The 13,546-nt window shown below is 36.3% G+C and overlaps 1 protein-coding gene and 1 long non-coding RNA gene across 2 annotated transcripts in view; one reads left to right on the forward strand and one right to left on the reverse strand.

The window, feature by feature from the left end:
• Positions 1–13,546, reverse strand: part of LOC141386348 (uncharacterized) — a 68,255-nt gene that overhangs the window by 25,307 nt on the left and 29,402 nt on the right. The gene's annotated exons all lie outside the window — the stretch shown is intronic.
• On the forward strand, positions 1,145–11,469 carry ppp4r2b (protein phosphatase 4, regulatory subunit 2b). Its single transcript, NM_001110371.2, has 9 exons — positions 1,145–1,268; positions 2,554–2,635; positions 3,127–3,297; positions 6,758–6,851; positions 7,340–7,377; positions 7,489–7,563; positions 7,639–7,779; positions 9,620–9,942; positions 10,024–11,469. The coding sequence occupies exons 1-9, from the start codon at positions 1,235–1,237 to the stop codon at positions 10,344–10,346; spliced, it is 1,281 nt and encodes a 426-aa protein (NP_001103841.2). The 5' UTR covers positions 1,145–1,234; the 3' UTR covers positions 10,347–11,469.

Genomic DNA, 13,546 nt, shown 5'->3' on the forward strand with positions numbered 1-13,546 from the left:
TGGTAAGATGCCTATTTCCATGCTGTCTTGCAATATATTGTATTAACCCCCAGACAATAGGCTATAGTCTATGCACTGGAAACACTAACATTTTTAAAAGACACTATAAAGATGACCTAATATTAGCATGATGTTTTAGTTGGATGGTTACAAGTACATTTTGTAAAATTAAGAGCAAGAAACAGTCACGTGTTTAGACAGAAAGATGAGTGTTCAGTTATTATTTGCAAACACTTTTGGGTTTAATAGACGTCTAAAAGACATCTAAACGTAGGCAGCTTGGCTAAAACAAGACTAAACTTGGGCTGTCACTGAAAATCCAATACACGTGTAAGAATAGCCCAAAACTAGACTAGTCGTAAAATAGACAGACTCTATATGTGTAGTCTTTCATTTCTGTTTATTTGATGACTGGTCTAGTTTTGGCCTATATTCTTAAACGTCTATTCTATTTTCACTGACAGCCCAAATTTAGCCTTGTTTTAGCCGAGATGACTATTTTTGGACATCTATTAGACCTCTTTTAAAAACATAAAATGCTTGCTGGATGGGCTGATTATTTCAGTCAGGTTGTTTCAAATCCTTGCAGGATGCCTACTTCAATATCATTATGGGTGTACACTTAAATGACCATTCCACAGTTTGTATTATATTTATCTATTATTATTAATCAGTACAGTGCAATATAAATACCCCTCAGACAATTTATTTAGACATCAGCCCTGTAGTAGCCTAGGCTTTGTAGCTGAATGATTTGGCTAGGCTACGTTTTGTTTTAGTTACAATTCAGAGCCAGATTAGTCATTCTAATGTTTAATTAAATTTACAGACGAGAGTTCAGGTATAAATAGGTTAAATAATTCAAGTCACATAGAAGTGTTTCAAATCCTTGTAGGCTGCTAAACATTAACAGCACTTATGATCATACACTTAGCTCGAAATGTGACTATTCTGCTTTAAAATACCGCCTACACGAGACGTTCACTAGGTATTGCTGCACAGCAACAAAAACACTGTGTTCAACCACCCAGAAATGATGCCTAAATAGGAGGCTGACTAGGCTTTGGAACGCGGCCATGCTATTGCGCAACAGCCAGCGCTCCTGAAGAGCGGCCGGCAGTGACGTCGCAGTCGCCGCCATATTGAAATGTTTCCCATCTCCTCTTCTTCACTGAGCTCAACAGCAGCCATCAGCTCTCGCTTTCCAACAGGAGACAGGGAAAACAACACAGACATGGAGATAGACACTCTTCTGGAGGCTCTCAAAGGTACCCGGTCGCGTGTGTTGAGGCGGTCAGGGCGAGTTTAGGATGGAGTTATATGTGGTTATTGTCTGGTTAATGTGAGTTAGCTCATGCTAGCATGGCCTGTGGCTAAATGGCTTTTCCTGTTTTTCGAGGTCTGTTGTGTGTTAAGAGCAGATCAGCAGGTTTCATTCTTCTATTTTTACGACGACTTTAAATTTCTGTCAGAAAATGGAGGGTTGGATTATTAATACGTTAATAAAAAGGCTATTGTTGGAGTTTACTAGGTAGTGGACTGCTATGATGTAGAGTTGAATTAAGTATTCTAACCTTACACATCTGTGTGTTCAGTGTTAACTATAAACTTGTGAATGATTTTAACATTTTCTTTGTGAGTTTGTTCTTTCTTTAACGTGATTTTCTTTTTGTATTTAACGAGAAATCTTTCATTTAAGTTGCACTTTAGCTCTGCTCTTAGCCTAGTTTATTTAAAAAAATATCAATGAATAATTTCTCATTATTATTTATATGTTTTAATAATGATTTTTGTGAGTAGTACAAATTGTTTTGGTGACAAAATAATATAATACTACTATTTATTGTACCTGTATGAGCTTTATGTAAGTGTGTTTGGAATAGGATATTTTCTCATATTTCTAATGAAAGCTCACAATTGTCTGATCAAGGCCTATTTGATGTAAATGAGTGATTTGCCGTTCTTATATTTATTTTTTATATACGTATATTGTTTATTTTTTAGGGAAGTGGAAGTGGTTTTGATCACTAAATGATTATATATATATATATATATATATATATATATATATATATATATATATATATATATATATATATATTGTTCCAAATTGTTGAAAGGTAACGGCTAAAAGATATAACAAAGTTATGGAACTTGTAAATGAGTTTAAGATTACAAACGACATGTTTACATAACCTAGATGTTTATCATAGTTGCACTGCTTGCCTGTTAATAGATCTGTGCTTGGAAAATGATTCTATATTTTCATAAAGGTGTGCATAATATTATAGTTGTTTCTGGACGCTCAGAATAGAAAATTGTGTTTGGTTTTAATGCATGAAGATTATCTAGAAAGAGAGCCGCTTTGTAGTTGTGTGAAAATACGAACAAATAATTGAAAGAACAATAAACGACTATTTCCTCCTTATATTTGTGATGTCTGAACTAGAATGGAGTCAATCAGAACTAAAATATTATTGATAGACTGAAATGCATTAGCAGGATTTGGAGTTGCATGCACTCCAAAATAACTTTTGCTTTTGTCTCCTGCAGATTTTGACAAGAAGGTGAAGAAGGAAGCGTCTACAGTTTTGGACCAGTTTTTGTGCCATATTGCAAAGACTGGGGAAACCCTGTAAGTACATTCAAATATCTATGAGTGATCTAAGTGGGACACAGAAACCCTTTTCACCTTTGTCTTCTAGTGGTTTGTTAAAAATCATAACTGCTTTTTTAGGTAACACCAGAGGGTGGGTTGTTATATGACCTTTTGGTTTTGTTCCAAAACAAACTAAACCTTGTACTTATCGACTAGATCTGACTTGGCCGACCTGCTCTCATTTCATGAACTCTTTAGAATACATGAATGAAAATTAAAAAAATATTAATATCTATCTCTTTGTAATACTTCTGCTGTCAAATATATTTGCTCAATGACACTGAAATGTGTTATTAACAGTCGTGCTGGTTTTATGCCACTCACATCACCCTGGACTCTACTCACATTATGTAACAATTGCAACCAAATCATTTAAAGCCCATATAATAGTAAGTTATATAATAAACAGCTTTGTGACTGACAAATCTAAAAATAAACTGAGCTGTGAATGCTGTATATCTCTTCAGGGTGTCCTGGTCTCAATTTAAAACCTACTTCGTATTTAAACTGGAAAAAGTAATGGAGGATTTCCATGCATCGGCTCCAGAGCAACGAGGGCCTGCCAACCCTAACGTGGAGTCAATTCCCTTTGAAGAAATGAAGGAGCGAATCCTAAAGATTGTCAATGAATACAATGGGTAAGTTTGTTATTCTTGGCGAAACTGTGGGATTGTGTTGTGGCAATTTTAATGTCTATCATTCATTATCTGAAATTGATCGGCACAACATCTAATGTCCCGTTTCCACTGAGTGGTAAAGTACGGTACGGGTCACCTTTATCAGGTTTGGAATCCAACCACCTAAAGGGTAAAAATGGTCCTCTTTTGTTGGGCTTGGTGTACGACAGAAGGTTTGTCTACATCATTTTCGCTCGAGGACATTTCAAAGTAAAGCAGTACAGGTCATTCACATATCATATAAGAAGCACTTCTCACAAAACAGGTGCTTTATACACATAAATACTTGTGTATAAATGTTCAGTACTAACTTGTCTATGAACAAGATTTGATTATAACTGCAGATCAATGATGCAAAATAGTGCGAAATGGCTTACTGAAACATCTGCAATTTATATAAAATAAATAAATAAATGCAACATGTATGAACACATGTAGAAACTTATAGTTTCCGATATGTTACCGATTACAGAAGAACGACATCACATACATTTAGGCTTTATTTGAGTTTAAAAACAACATGCAACATCAGTGCAAACCTCTCATCTGTATCCTTAATCTTCACTTCATGTTCAAGCTCTTGTTAGAAAGTCATTCCATCATTCTGAGTTCATAATAGTCCAAAAGGTGATGCTAATAGTTAAACATGGCAGTTTGTTTATGTTTTAGGTTGCTAAAACAATAATTTTTGTTCCTTTGTTTTGTTGAGCTTCTTTCGTTGTTTTTTTTATGCATCACTCTTGCGTTTGTCTGTTCCTGAAAGAATCGGGTGTCAAAAACATTTCAATAATCATGTGTGATTATCATTCGATCAAGAAGTTTGTTATTCTAAATATAGACACACGGCGAGCTCAAGTGAGGAAGCAAAACCGCTTGTGCTTTAGATGACCTTGTAAACAACTATGGGGCACAGGGTAGTTCTGCTCTTCTTGGCTTTGTGGCTGTTCATCAAGACGACAACAAGGCTTGTTTAAGCTCTGGTCGACCATGGCTTGTTATTATATGTATATAGTATTACAGTCGAATGTCTCTGCTGTGTTTTTAAAAATGGTGGTCCTTTGTTTGTATTCTCCTGCTAATGACTTGTCTCCTGCTAATGACTTAAACCAATAGCATTCAGCTGCGCGTCTTGCTCTGCCTTTTGGTACCCTTTTGTTGTGCTAGGTACCCTTCTGAAAGAGTACCCAAAAAGTGGTACGGTAAGGTTCACTTTTAGGCAGGGTGGGAATTACAGTGAGGTTTGGCGAGGACAATATCACAGGATATTGTAGGTCAGAATACATAAACTATATCACAAATCACTGAAAAATGAAATATTTTGCATTAATAAAATAGATGTCATTTAATTGTCAGTGTATAATTCACACCCTGCTTTTAGGTACCTTTTGACAGTGGAAACGGCCATAAGAGTGTAACGACCCATACCGTAGCATTCAATGGAAACAGGCCATTACTCATCAACCAATGCCCTATGCAAATTTGGGAAGAAAATGACACCATTGTAGTAGTAGTAGTTTGTTCTCATGGACATATGCATCAGTAGCCTGTGTGCATGTCTGAGATGACTGTTGACGCATTGTTTGTTAGTCATTACATTAAATCATTACATGGTGCTATTAAAAACATTTTCCCTGCTTGCGTTTTGAGTGTCATTTTCCACATCCGTTACACGATATGTCATGAATCATTACATTTACATCAAGCAAGTCATTCAGTGTCCACAGCTCATCGGTTTGCTTGAGAAATGAACTTCAGAGCAATGAAGTCTTAATGTCATTTATTCAAGCTATTGTGTACAATATTATATATATATATATATATATATATATATATATATATATATATATATATATATATATATATATATATATATATATATATAAAAAAATGAAATATCTAATTTTAGATGGGTTTTATTTCAAAATAAGTAGCAAATGAGCTTTAATATTATAGTAATACGCACAAACTGTTGTATATTTACAGTATTATCTGAGTCGTTATTGACCCTTTGCTAAGCCACACCTGAAAACCACCATACAACAATCGTGGCTTAGCAACCATAGCTATGTGCAGGAGGTCTGTCAAGCTTTTAAGCGGGGGAAACAAACCAAAGCGTTGTGCATATGGCTTGTGCAAATCTGATACCCGGTATCCTAAACATTTGTTGGATGGGGTTGGGGAATTTTTTTCCCATTTTAAAGCCTAAAATCCAAAGGGAGATAAGCCAGCATGAATCAAGCTGTGTGATGATCCATAAAAGCAGCACAATCCATTCATGTTTTTCCTCCGTTTCAAGCTACGAGTATTGGATTACGTATCAACAGAACAAAACAGACAAACTGAGCTCTTGCGATCAATATACTTCACCCACAGCTGTTTTTCAGTAATTTATAACCCTCATGCCCATGTCAGGGCTACAATTCACTGATGTTTTAGTCTGTCTTTTGGAGATTTAGTCACTGGTGATGACAATATAGCGAGTTAGTGTCTGCTTTTATATTTGGTGTCAGATTAATATTTGCTGGTAGGGAAAAATCTATTTGTTCACTTTTGCCATTTATACGTTGATGTGCATTTCAATCTATTTATTTTTTCCACTTAACTGCAAATTAGAATAGAAACGGTATAAAAGCACACAAACATACTGACAGTTATAGATATTGTACATTGTTATGGGTAAATGATGCTAATATTCGGCACAATCTATCAATTTCCTGTTCTTTCTATGAATGAATTATATGTCCAAGCACTGTCCATGCTAGTTTCCTCATCGGTTAGTAGCGCTATATTTCATTGCACAGCAGTTAGTCTATCAGGCTTTTTGACAAAAAAGCTAAATCACGGTTTAATTAGTTATTATTAGATTATTTTTAAATTTCACCTAACCTGCTGTGCATGAACTAAGCTGTAGAATGCTCAGCACATGAGGCGGCTAGGCTTTAGCTTTAAATTTGATTAAATTATTTACTAATCGGTTGCGTATTATGTCATGAAATATACCCCCGAAATGCATACTGCAGTCCTTTTTTGTCTGCCTTTCTCAGATATCTCACCTGTTTGCCAAAAATGACTAATTAAATCCCTGAGAATGTCTGACATGGGCACATACATATTGTAATAGACGTAACTAAAGAGGGCGGGGCTTAGCGAAGGGTAAATTACATTTTAAATGCCTGTTTTGTATAATGTACAGAAAATGTATTAAAAATTGAGGAACGTAAGAAATCTTTTTTTTAATGCCCTAATGATATGCTTACTGTAACTTGCTTTTGGACAAAAGGAAAGGGCCTGGGTGTTTACCCCAGAGCAAGTGTGCCCTCTCCTGGCTGTTGTTTTATAACAAAAATGATGTTATGGTCCTAATTCTTAGTGGTTTGTTGTGGAGGATGCACCAGTTAATTCAAATGTCTGCTCTATCCAGGATCCCATTTACTATCCAGCGCTTGTGCGAGCTGCTTACTGAACCTAAGAGGAACTACACAGGAACTGAGAAGTTTCTCAGAGGAGTAGAGAAGGTCAGTGTGTGGTGCATTCTTAAAAATAATAAAGGACCTGTATAAAGGAAATAAGGAACTAATAAATGAAAGCAGTGGTCCATTTGCTTTAAATACTTTCACCTTTTTGTCCTGGCCTTATAATGGTGACAGACCCTTTCCTGTATGTTCTGTTTGTATTTGCATTGTATTGTAGTTTGCATCCAAAGTCGGATGTGGAATATTATTACTTGCTATCTCTGATTTCCATAAAGACACACTGTTGGTTTACGGTAATGTGAATTTGTTTTGCAGGTGTGCTATTATCAATATAGAAGATAGCTTATAGTGTTTTGTATGCTTATGTTTGCTTAATGGGCTTTTATTACCAAGTAAAGAGGAAGTTTAGCTCATTGAATGGTTTGATTACTAGTCAAATGCAAGCAGTCCAGCTTTTATTTTTTTTGTCCTTTCCTTATAGCAGTAGAATCGTGAAGGTTAATAATATTGACTTTTCTCTTTTTCTTCAGAATGTGATGGTGGTCAGTTGTATTTATCCAACATCTGAGTAAGTTATTACTGTTCGCCATAAAGATTAAGATCTTCTGTATGACAAATAAACAAAATGTGATCATTTACTCTGAAATGAATGAAGAGCTTTTTTTTGCCCTCTTTGTAGGAAAAATGGCTGCAGTGGTGTCAACAGAATGAATGGAGTCATGTTGTCTGGAAACACATCTGCATTTACAGAGAGGTAAGGAAAGTATATGAAGCCTAAGATAGTCATTTTAAAAAATATATGCTCTATATATTGCACTGTATATTTCAGGAAAGTGAACGGTCCAGGAACACCCAGACCATTAAACAGACAGAAACACTCCATGTCCAGTTCGCTGGCCACAAATGGCCTTCCGGACAGTACTGAAAACAAAGACACAAACACACCCCAGGGACACAGCAAAACGACCAGGTAGACATCATATTTCAGCTCATCTTTCATGCACTTTTCACCTGCATGGACCATGACACACTTTTGAGCTAGACTTTGTTGAAAGGATGAAAGGGATGGTAGGGGAACAGTGGGATGAAGAGGAAGTAAGAAGATAAACGGTGAATAGGTCGGTAGGTTGATGGAGCATCCTACAAAGATGCCCTGAGACTAATAGTGGGGGTACCGTCTCTGTAATGTTTTGGTAGAGTGATTGGACCCCCAAATTCAACCTAGGAGGGAAAAGAGGATCATAGGATTGTTAATGGGAAGTAAGGAAATAGAGGGAAGGAGGGAGGGTGGGTTCAGAAAAACCAGAAGAACAGTGCTAGAGCTGGGTTTTTTAATCTGTGGGTGGCACAAGACATTGAGGCATGCTCTTGAGTAAATAATGATGACAAGTTTTGTGTGTTCATTAGAGTGAATCTGATTAATGTTAGCTCCACATCTAACTGTCAGGCACCTGTAGAGTTTATGCATTAGAGTAAAATCTATACAAATATAATGGACCGGTTGCTTTTTAAAATGAATGACAGTGAATGAAAGTAATACCGATGAACCGTCAAACAAAATCAGCTGGATGCTCTTCTGGACCTTTCACTAACTTTAACGACACTACTGACTACATTTACATGGACATCTGTAATCTAGTTATTTGCCTTAATAGACGGTAATATAATTAAGGTGTTTGCGTAAAGTGCTTCAATGTAAGAGTTTCACTTTAAATCATGAACATTTCAGTCATGCCCCCATGACAAACTGGGGTATTAGACGTAAATAAGGAGTAAGGACTGGTGAGAGTGTTATGGAATTTAACCCTTAGATGCAGAAGCTATAAAATAGATATAGAAAAATAATGTAGTGCATCAAAGGGTTAATGATGCACGCCAAATGGAAAGAAAAAAACCTCAGCATTTTGCGATGTGTGTGTTTGTGTGCAGTCATTTACGGACCGCCACGTGTGTATCTTGTTAAAAATATGGCAAAGTCCTACATGACGGTAATAGTTTGATTGCAGTGTTTACTTCTGTATTTCCACTATTATATGCATACTCCATGTCTTGATTCTATTTCTATTTGGTTCAGTTACGAGTTTAGTCAGATTAAGGTGATCCTAAATCATTGTTTACATGGTAGACTCTTAATCGGAGTATTTTCTTAAGTGTATTAAAATCTATTAAAGTATTGGTGTCCATGTAAACAATGTTCAACTCAACCACACCGTCGGGGCTCTGCGAACTTGGTTTTGGGAAGCAGCATTTTCCGTATGTACGTACATCAAAAGCAAGTATGGTATGGCTCACACTTATTGACAGTGGAAGATGATTGATGGTTAGTCGTGTCAGGAATCCAACCATGTTGTCCTCAGAGAAACAGGCTCAGCCATCACACTGAATCAGTTGAGCTATACATTTATGTTTCAACGTGATTAATGCTACACACTTTAAATGCAGCAAGTAATATGTGAATGGTGTTTGCACGTGAATTATAATTTTGGAGGGGGTGTGCAAGTGAAATTGTCTAAATGTGGGGGGACGTGTGTCCTAAAACGTTGAAAACCTCTAAACTAGAGGTCTAGAGGTTAAGAAGAAGTGAGGTGTGGATCCACTGTTGAACCTTTGTTAACAAGTTAAATCCAGTGAGATAAAGTATTAAAGAGACAAATGAATCATTTCAAATAATCATCTTGTGTGTGTAATGTGCTGATAGTTTAATCAATAAACATGTTTTATCTTTTAACGTGGTAAATAATTAACTCTGCTGACCTTCAGCAAAAATAAATATATAGAAATGGCCATTTTTTTCATTCTTTTTGTTGCAGTGATGCATCTGCGTCAGGCATTGGTGGACCACTTGGCAGCTCTGTAAAAAACAAACACTTGGATGACGAGGAAGATGAGGGAATGGAGGAGGAGGAACACGAAGTTAAAAGACTCAAATTCAGCCAGGATGGCAACGAAGATGAGGAGGACGAAGATGATGTGGACGAGCAGGTTGTGGAGACCCCCAGATCCACACTGAGCAAAAGCCCCTCAGATAAGTCAGAGGACCCTGAATCACCGTCATCCATGTTGCAGGAAGGGAGTGAAGAAGAAGAGGAGGAAAGTAAACATGAAGGCTCGGCTGAAAACTCTGAAGACCAAGGTGGCATAGTTCAAATTATTTCTTGTTATAAATAGCTCATTATTCTTTCTATAATGCATTTCTTTTTCTTTTTTAACACAGAGCCTTCCAGCACACAACCCGAGTGTCCTGTGGCAGATTCCAGAGAGACGTTTACAGAGAGAGAGGTTCCCTGTGGTTCAGATGACTCTTCAGAAGAGCCCAGCGATATGGACCAATCAGAGCAGAGAGCACCAGCAGGCGTGGCCTCGAGCCCTGAGCTGAGAGAAGGAGAGGAGCCAAGTGAGGTCAGCAGCAGTAGCACTGACGACAATGCCTCTGGACCCACATCCAGCAGCAGTAGCATAGACTCTCCAACAGAGGGCGACACTGGGTCAGGGGCACTGGACTTGGAGAGCGCAGAGGAGCCCATGGAGCAAGACTAAGAGCCTGCACACTCCTACCCCAAACAACAATGTGCTTTTGTGGAGATTAAGACGACACACACACTCAAGTGGCCTTCCACAAAGGTCATCCCAAGCAACACCCAACCTACCGCCATGCGCCTTTCTGGTCGAGAGTCCACCTAACTTCTCCAAACTTCCCAAACGGACACTTTATGCAGATGTACATATGATTTTATTGCTGAAGTGAAGGTTTTAAGCTGTCTAAATTTCTTTCCTTAATTTGACGTCATGGGGTTTTTGCCAATCTGTTTCATCATAGGGACTCAAGTTTTTTAGGTGTCTTACTGTCATCAGCTAATTGCATAAATATCCATGGTTAAATACAAGTTTGTAAGAAGTCTCTTCCCCCTGCAAACCTTTAGTTTTATTTAACCTGGACTTTTTCTTTTAATATTTTAGTCTTGGTTCAAAAGGTCTAATCTATCCAGTCTTGTTCTAAAACGAGGACGTGTCTCCTTTGTGTATTAATATTTTAGGCACACAGTGTCAAGCATCAGGCCAGTGGAGTTTACCGCCTGAAGACGCATAAACTGGCCACTGTTCAAGTTACGTTCCAAGCAAATACAAGCCATAGCAATCTTTTGTTCTGTGAAATGATTCGAGCCTAGCGTAACACTTCTTTCCTTCTGCTCGTTTGTGTGTAACTGACGGGATGTAAACTTTCTTCGCTTTAGTGTAATCATGCGGTCTTTCCGCTGCATTGAAAGTGAGTGGTTTATGTCAGGTACATTTACCTCTTGTTCAGACTGATTTGATGATTCGCATTAATTTATAACAGCATTTCAATCTCCTATTTTATGAGAAGTTGTTTTCGTTGTTCCGGCGGGTGGTTATTGACCGCTCCGACTAGCTCAGTGTCATTCCTGACAGTCCTACCCCGAGTTGTCCCACCGAGAACAGCTGGCTGCATGTTTTGCAGCCGTGCGTTTTTTGATATTTAGAATTTTTAAATTTCTGTAAACTAGTGTTTTGTAGAGCGTTGTGTTCACTGCCTTTTGTGCATCCATATATAATTGTATGATTTTTTTTTGTGTATTTACTGAATGCGTGTGGTTTCAATACAGTATTCAGATGAAGCAATAAATGTTATTGTTTTAATGTTTGGAGGCCCTTTAATTGATCAAACTAAAGACTGAAATGTTTCCATGTTTATGATTGCTTTGAACTAAAAGGCTCTCAGATATGAACATTTGCTGTTAATTACTTTCAGGCCACTGCTGAAAAACATAATAAAAAACTATTATTATTATTAAATTAAATATTTTTATTAAATTATTATTAAAACTTTTTACTATAGAACATAGTTCAAAATTGTTTCCGGGTGTCTGCTTAGTGTCTTAAATTTCAAAAACTAAATATTAGGCCTTAAGTCTTTACTGAAATATTGTGTTGCAGGTCATAAATAATTTTAAACGGGTCTTTAGGGTGTTTTCATGTTGGGGTGCGATTGTTCCCACTCCCCCTCAGCCAGCACTCACTTTAAATTCTTTGCCTTCCGGGCACACTTGTGTCATCGATGATGTGACTGTTCGGTTCAACTGAAGAAAAGCACCCTGTACAATGTAGAATGTTTTAGTTATATTGTTTTGTATTATTTTAAGTCATTTGGTATGCAATAACTAGGGGCAGACAGAATCTGACATTTTTTGCTATTTCTGCACATAATTTTGTTAAAAAAATCTGCACATTTATGTGGAATTATTTTAAGAGTATCAAAACTAAAAACTTAATATAGAAAATAACTTTTTATCTTTTATTTTATGTTTACAGTGCAAATTTAATTAGAGCCACGTATTTGGTTAACAAAGCCAGTAAGTCTGTTATATCTACTAAAATACAATAAAAAAATACTGCACAAACTGTATTGTAAATAAATCAAAAGAACATTCATATTGGTCAATTATATTACTATTCTTATTAATAATATAATAATATTACTATTTTATGCACACGCAGATTCAGTGTGAGTCTACAGCAGTGACAGTCAAATCATTCGCTGAAAACATCCAACACTTTTGATGCTCATAAATGTTCATAAAAGTCAACGTGGAGCCCCAATTGGGAGGTTTGCTGATGGTCGCAAATATCTTTAATAAACTATGATGGTTTGCATTCATTGAAAAGTATGAATGATTAATAAATCCATAAGAAATCCCTTAAAAGTAATGTTGGGTCTTTAGTTTCGCACTCAGGCATGCTTTTCACTAAAAATACAAGCATACCATACCAAAGCTTCACCGAAACGCATTGCACAGCACAGTTTGGTTAGCCTATTGTGTGCACACCCTTAATTTTTCTATGCCCAAGTAAAGCTACCCAACTGGGCTGACATCCATCCACGTTATAAAGTGCAATTATAGAAAAACTATGGGTAATATTTACAGATGGATGTGCTATAAATATTATATACAGGTTGTATTAGTTATGAATAGAGATTTACAATAGATTAACATAGGTTGCTATTAATACTCAGAAGTATGCAGATATATATGAACATAATTGCAAATGTATATGTGCAATGCATATGTACAATTCAAAATGAATCAGTGCAACATAGTGCGATGAATATGTGCAGTTTTAAATGTGCAAATATTAAATAGGCATGAAAGTTAGGGTTTTCTTATAAAAACTCATAAGGTTGAATATTCATTTGGACCAAAAGCCAACAAATATATATATATAATATTTTTTTTTTTGAGTATTTAATTGCCTCATAATAAACTTGTAACAATGGTAGATTTGTCATTTAATTAAAAAATAAACTTTTCCTTTCCTTGCTTTTTTGACATTAAAATATGTGGCTAACAAATAACTATATTTGATATTTGTATTGTTGTGACAACGAAAAATAAATCAAGCCATTTACAAATATTAGCCATGTATATCTAAAATTTCATTTATGGTCTTAAAAGGGTCTTAAAAAGTCTTACAATTGGCTTGATGAAACCTGAGAAACCCTGTTTAAGGTAAGACTTTTATACTAGGTTTTTATGAATGTTGTTGGTCGAAATCACATCGGTCAAATGATCATTAAGTTAACTCAAACCATGTCATTATTATTATTATTATTATTATATAAAAATGTATCATGCATTTCTGTTTTCAGAGTTTGCACTGTGGACAGACTCAACCCCAAAGTTCAATAGCTGGTAGGCACCGCTAACTAGTAGAGATGTCAT

The sequence above is a fragment of the Danio rerio genome, chromosome 6, assembly GCF_049306965.1.
Source record: "Danio rerio strain Tuebingen ecotype United States chromosome 6, GRCz12tu, whole genome shotgun sequence".
Taxonomy (NCBI): domain Eukaryota; kingdom Metazoa; phylum Chordata; class Actinopteri; order Cypriniformes; family Danionidae; genus Danio; species Danio rerio.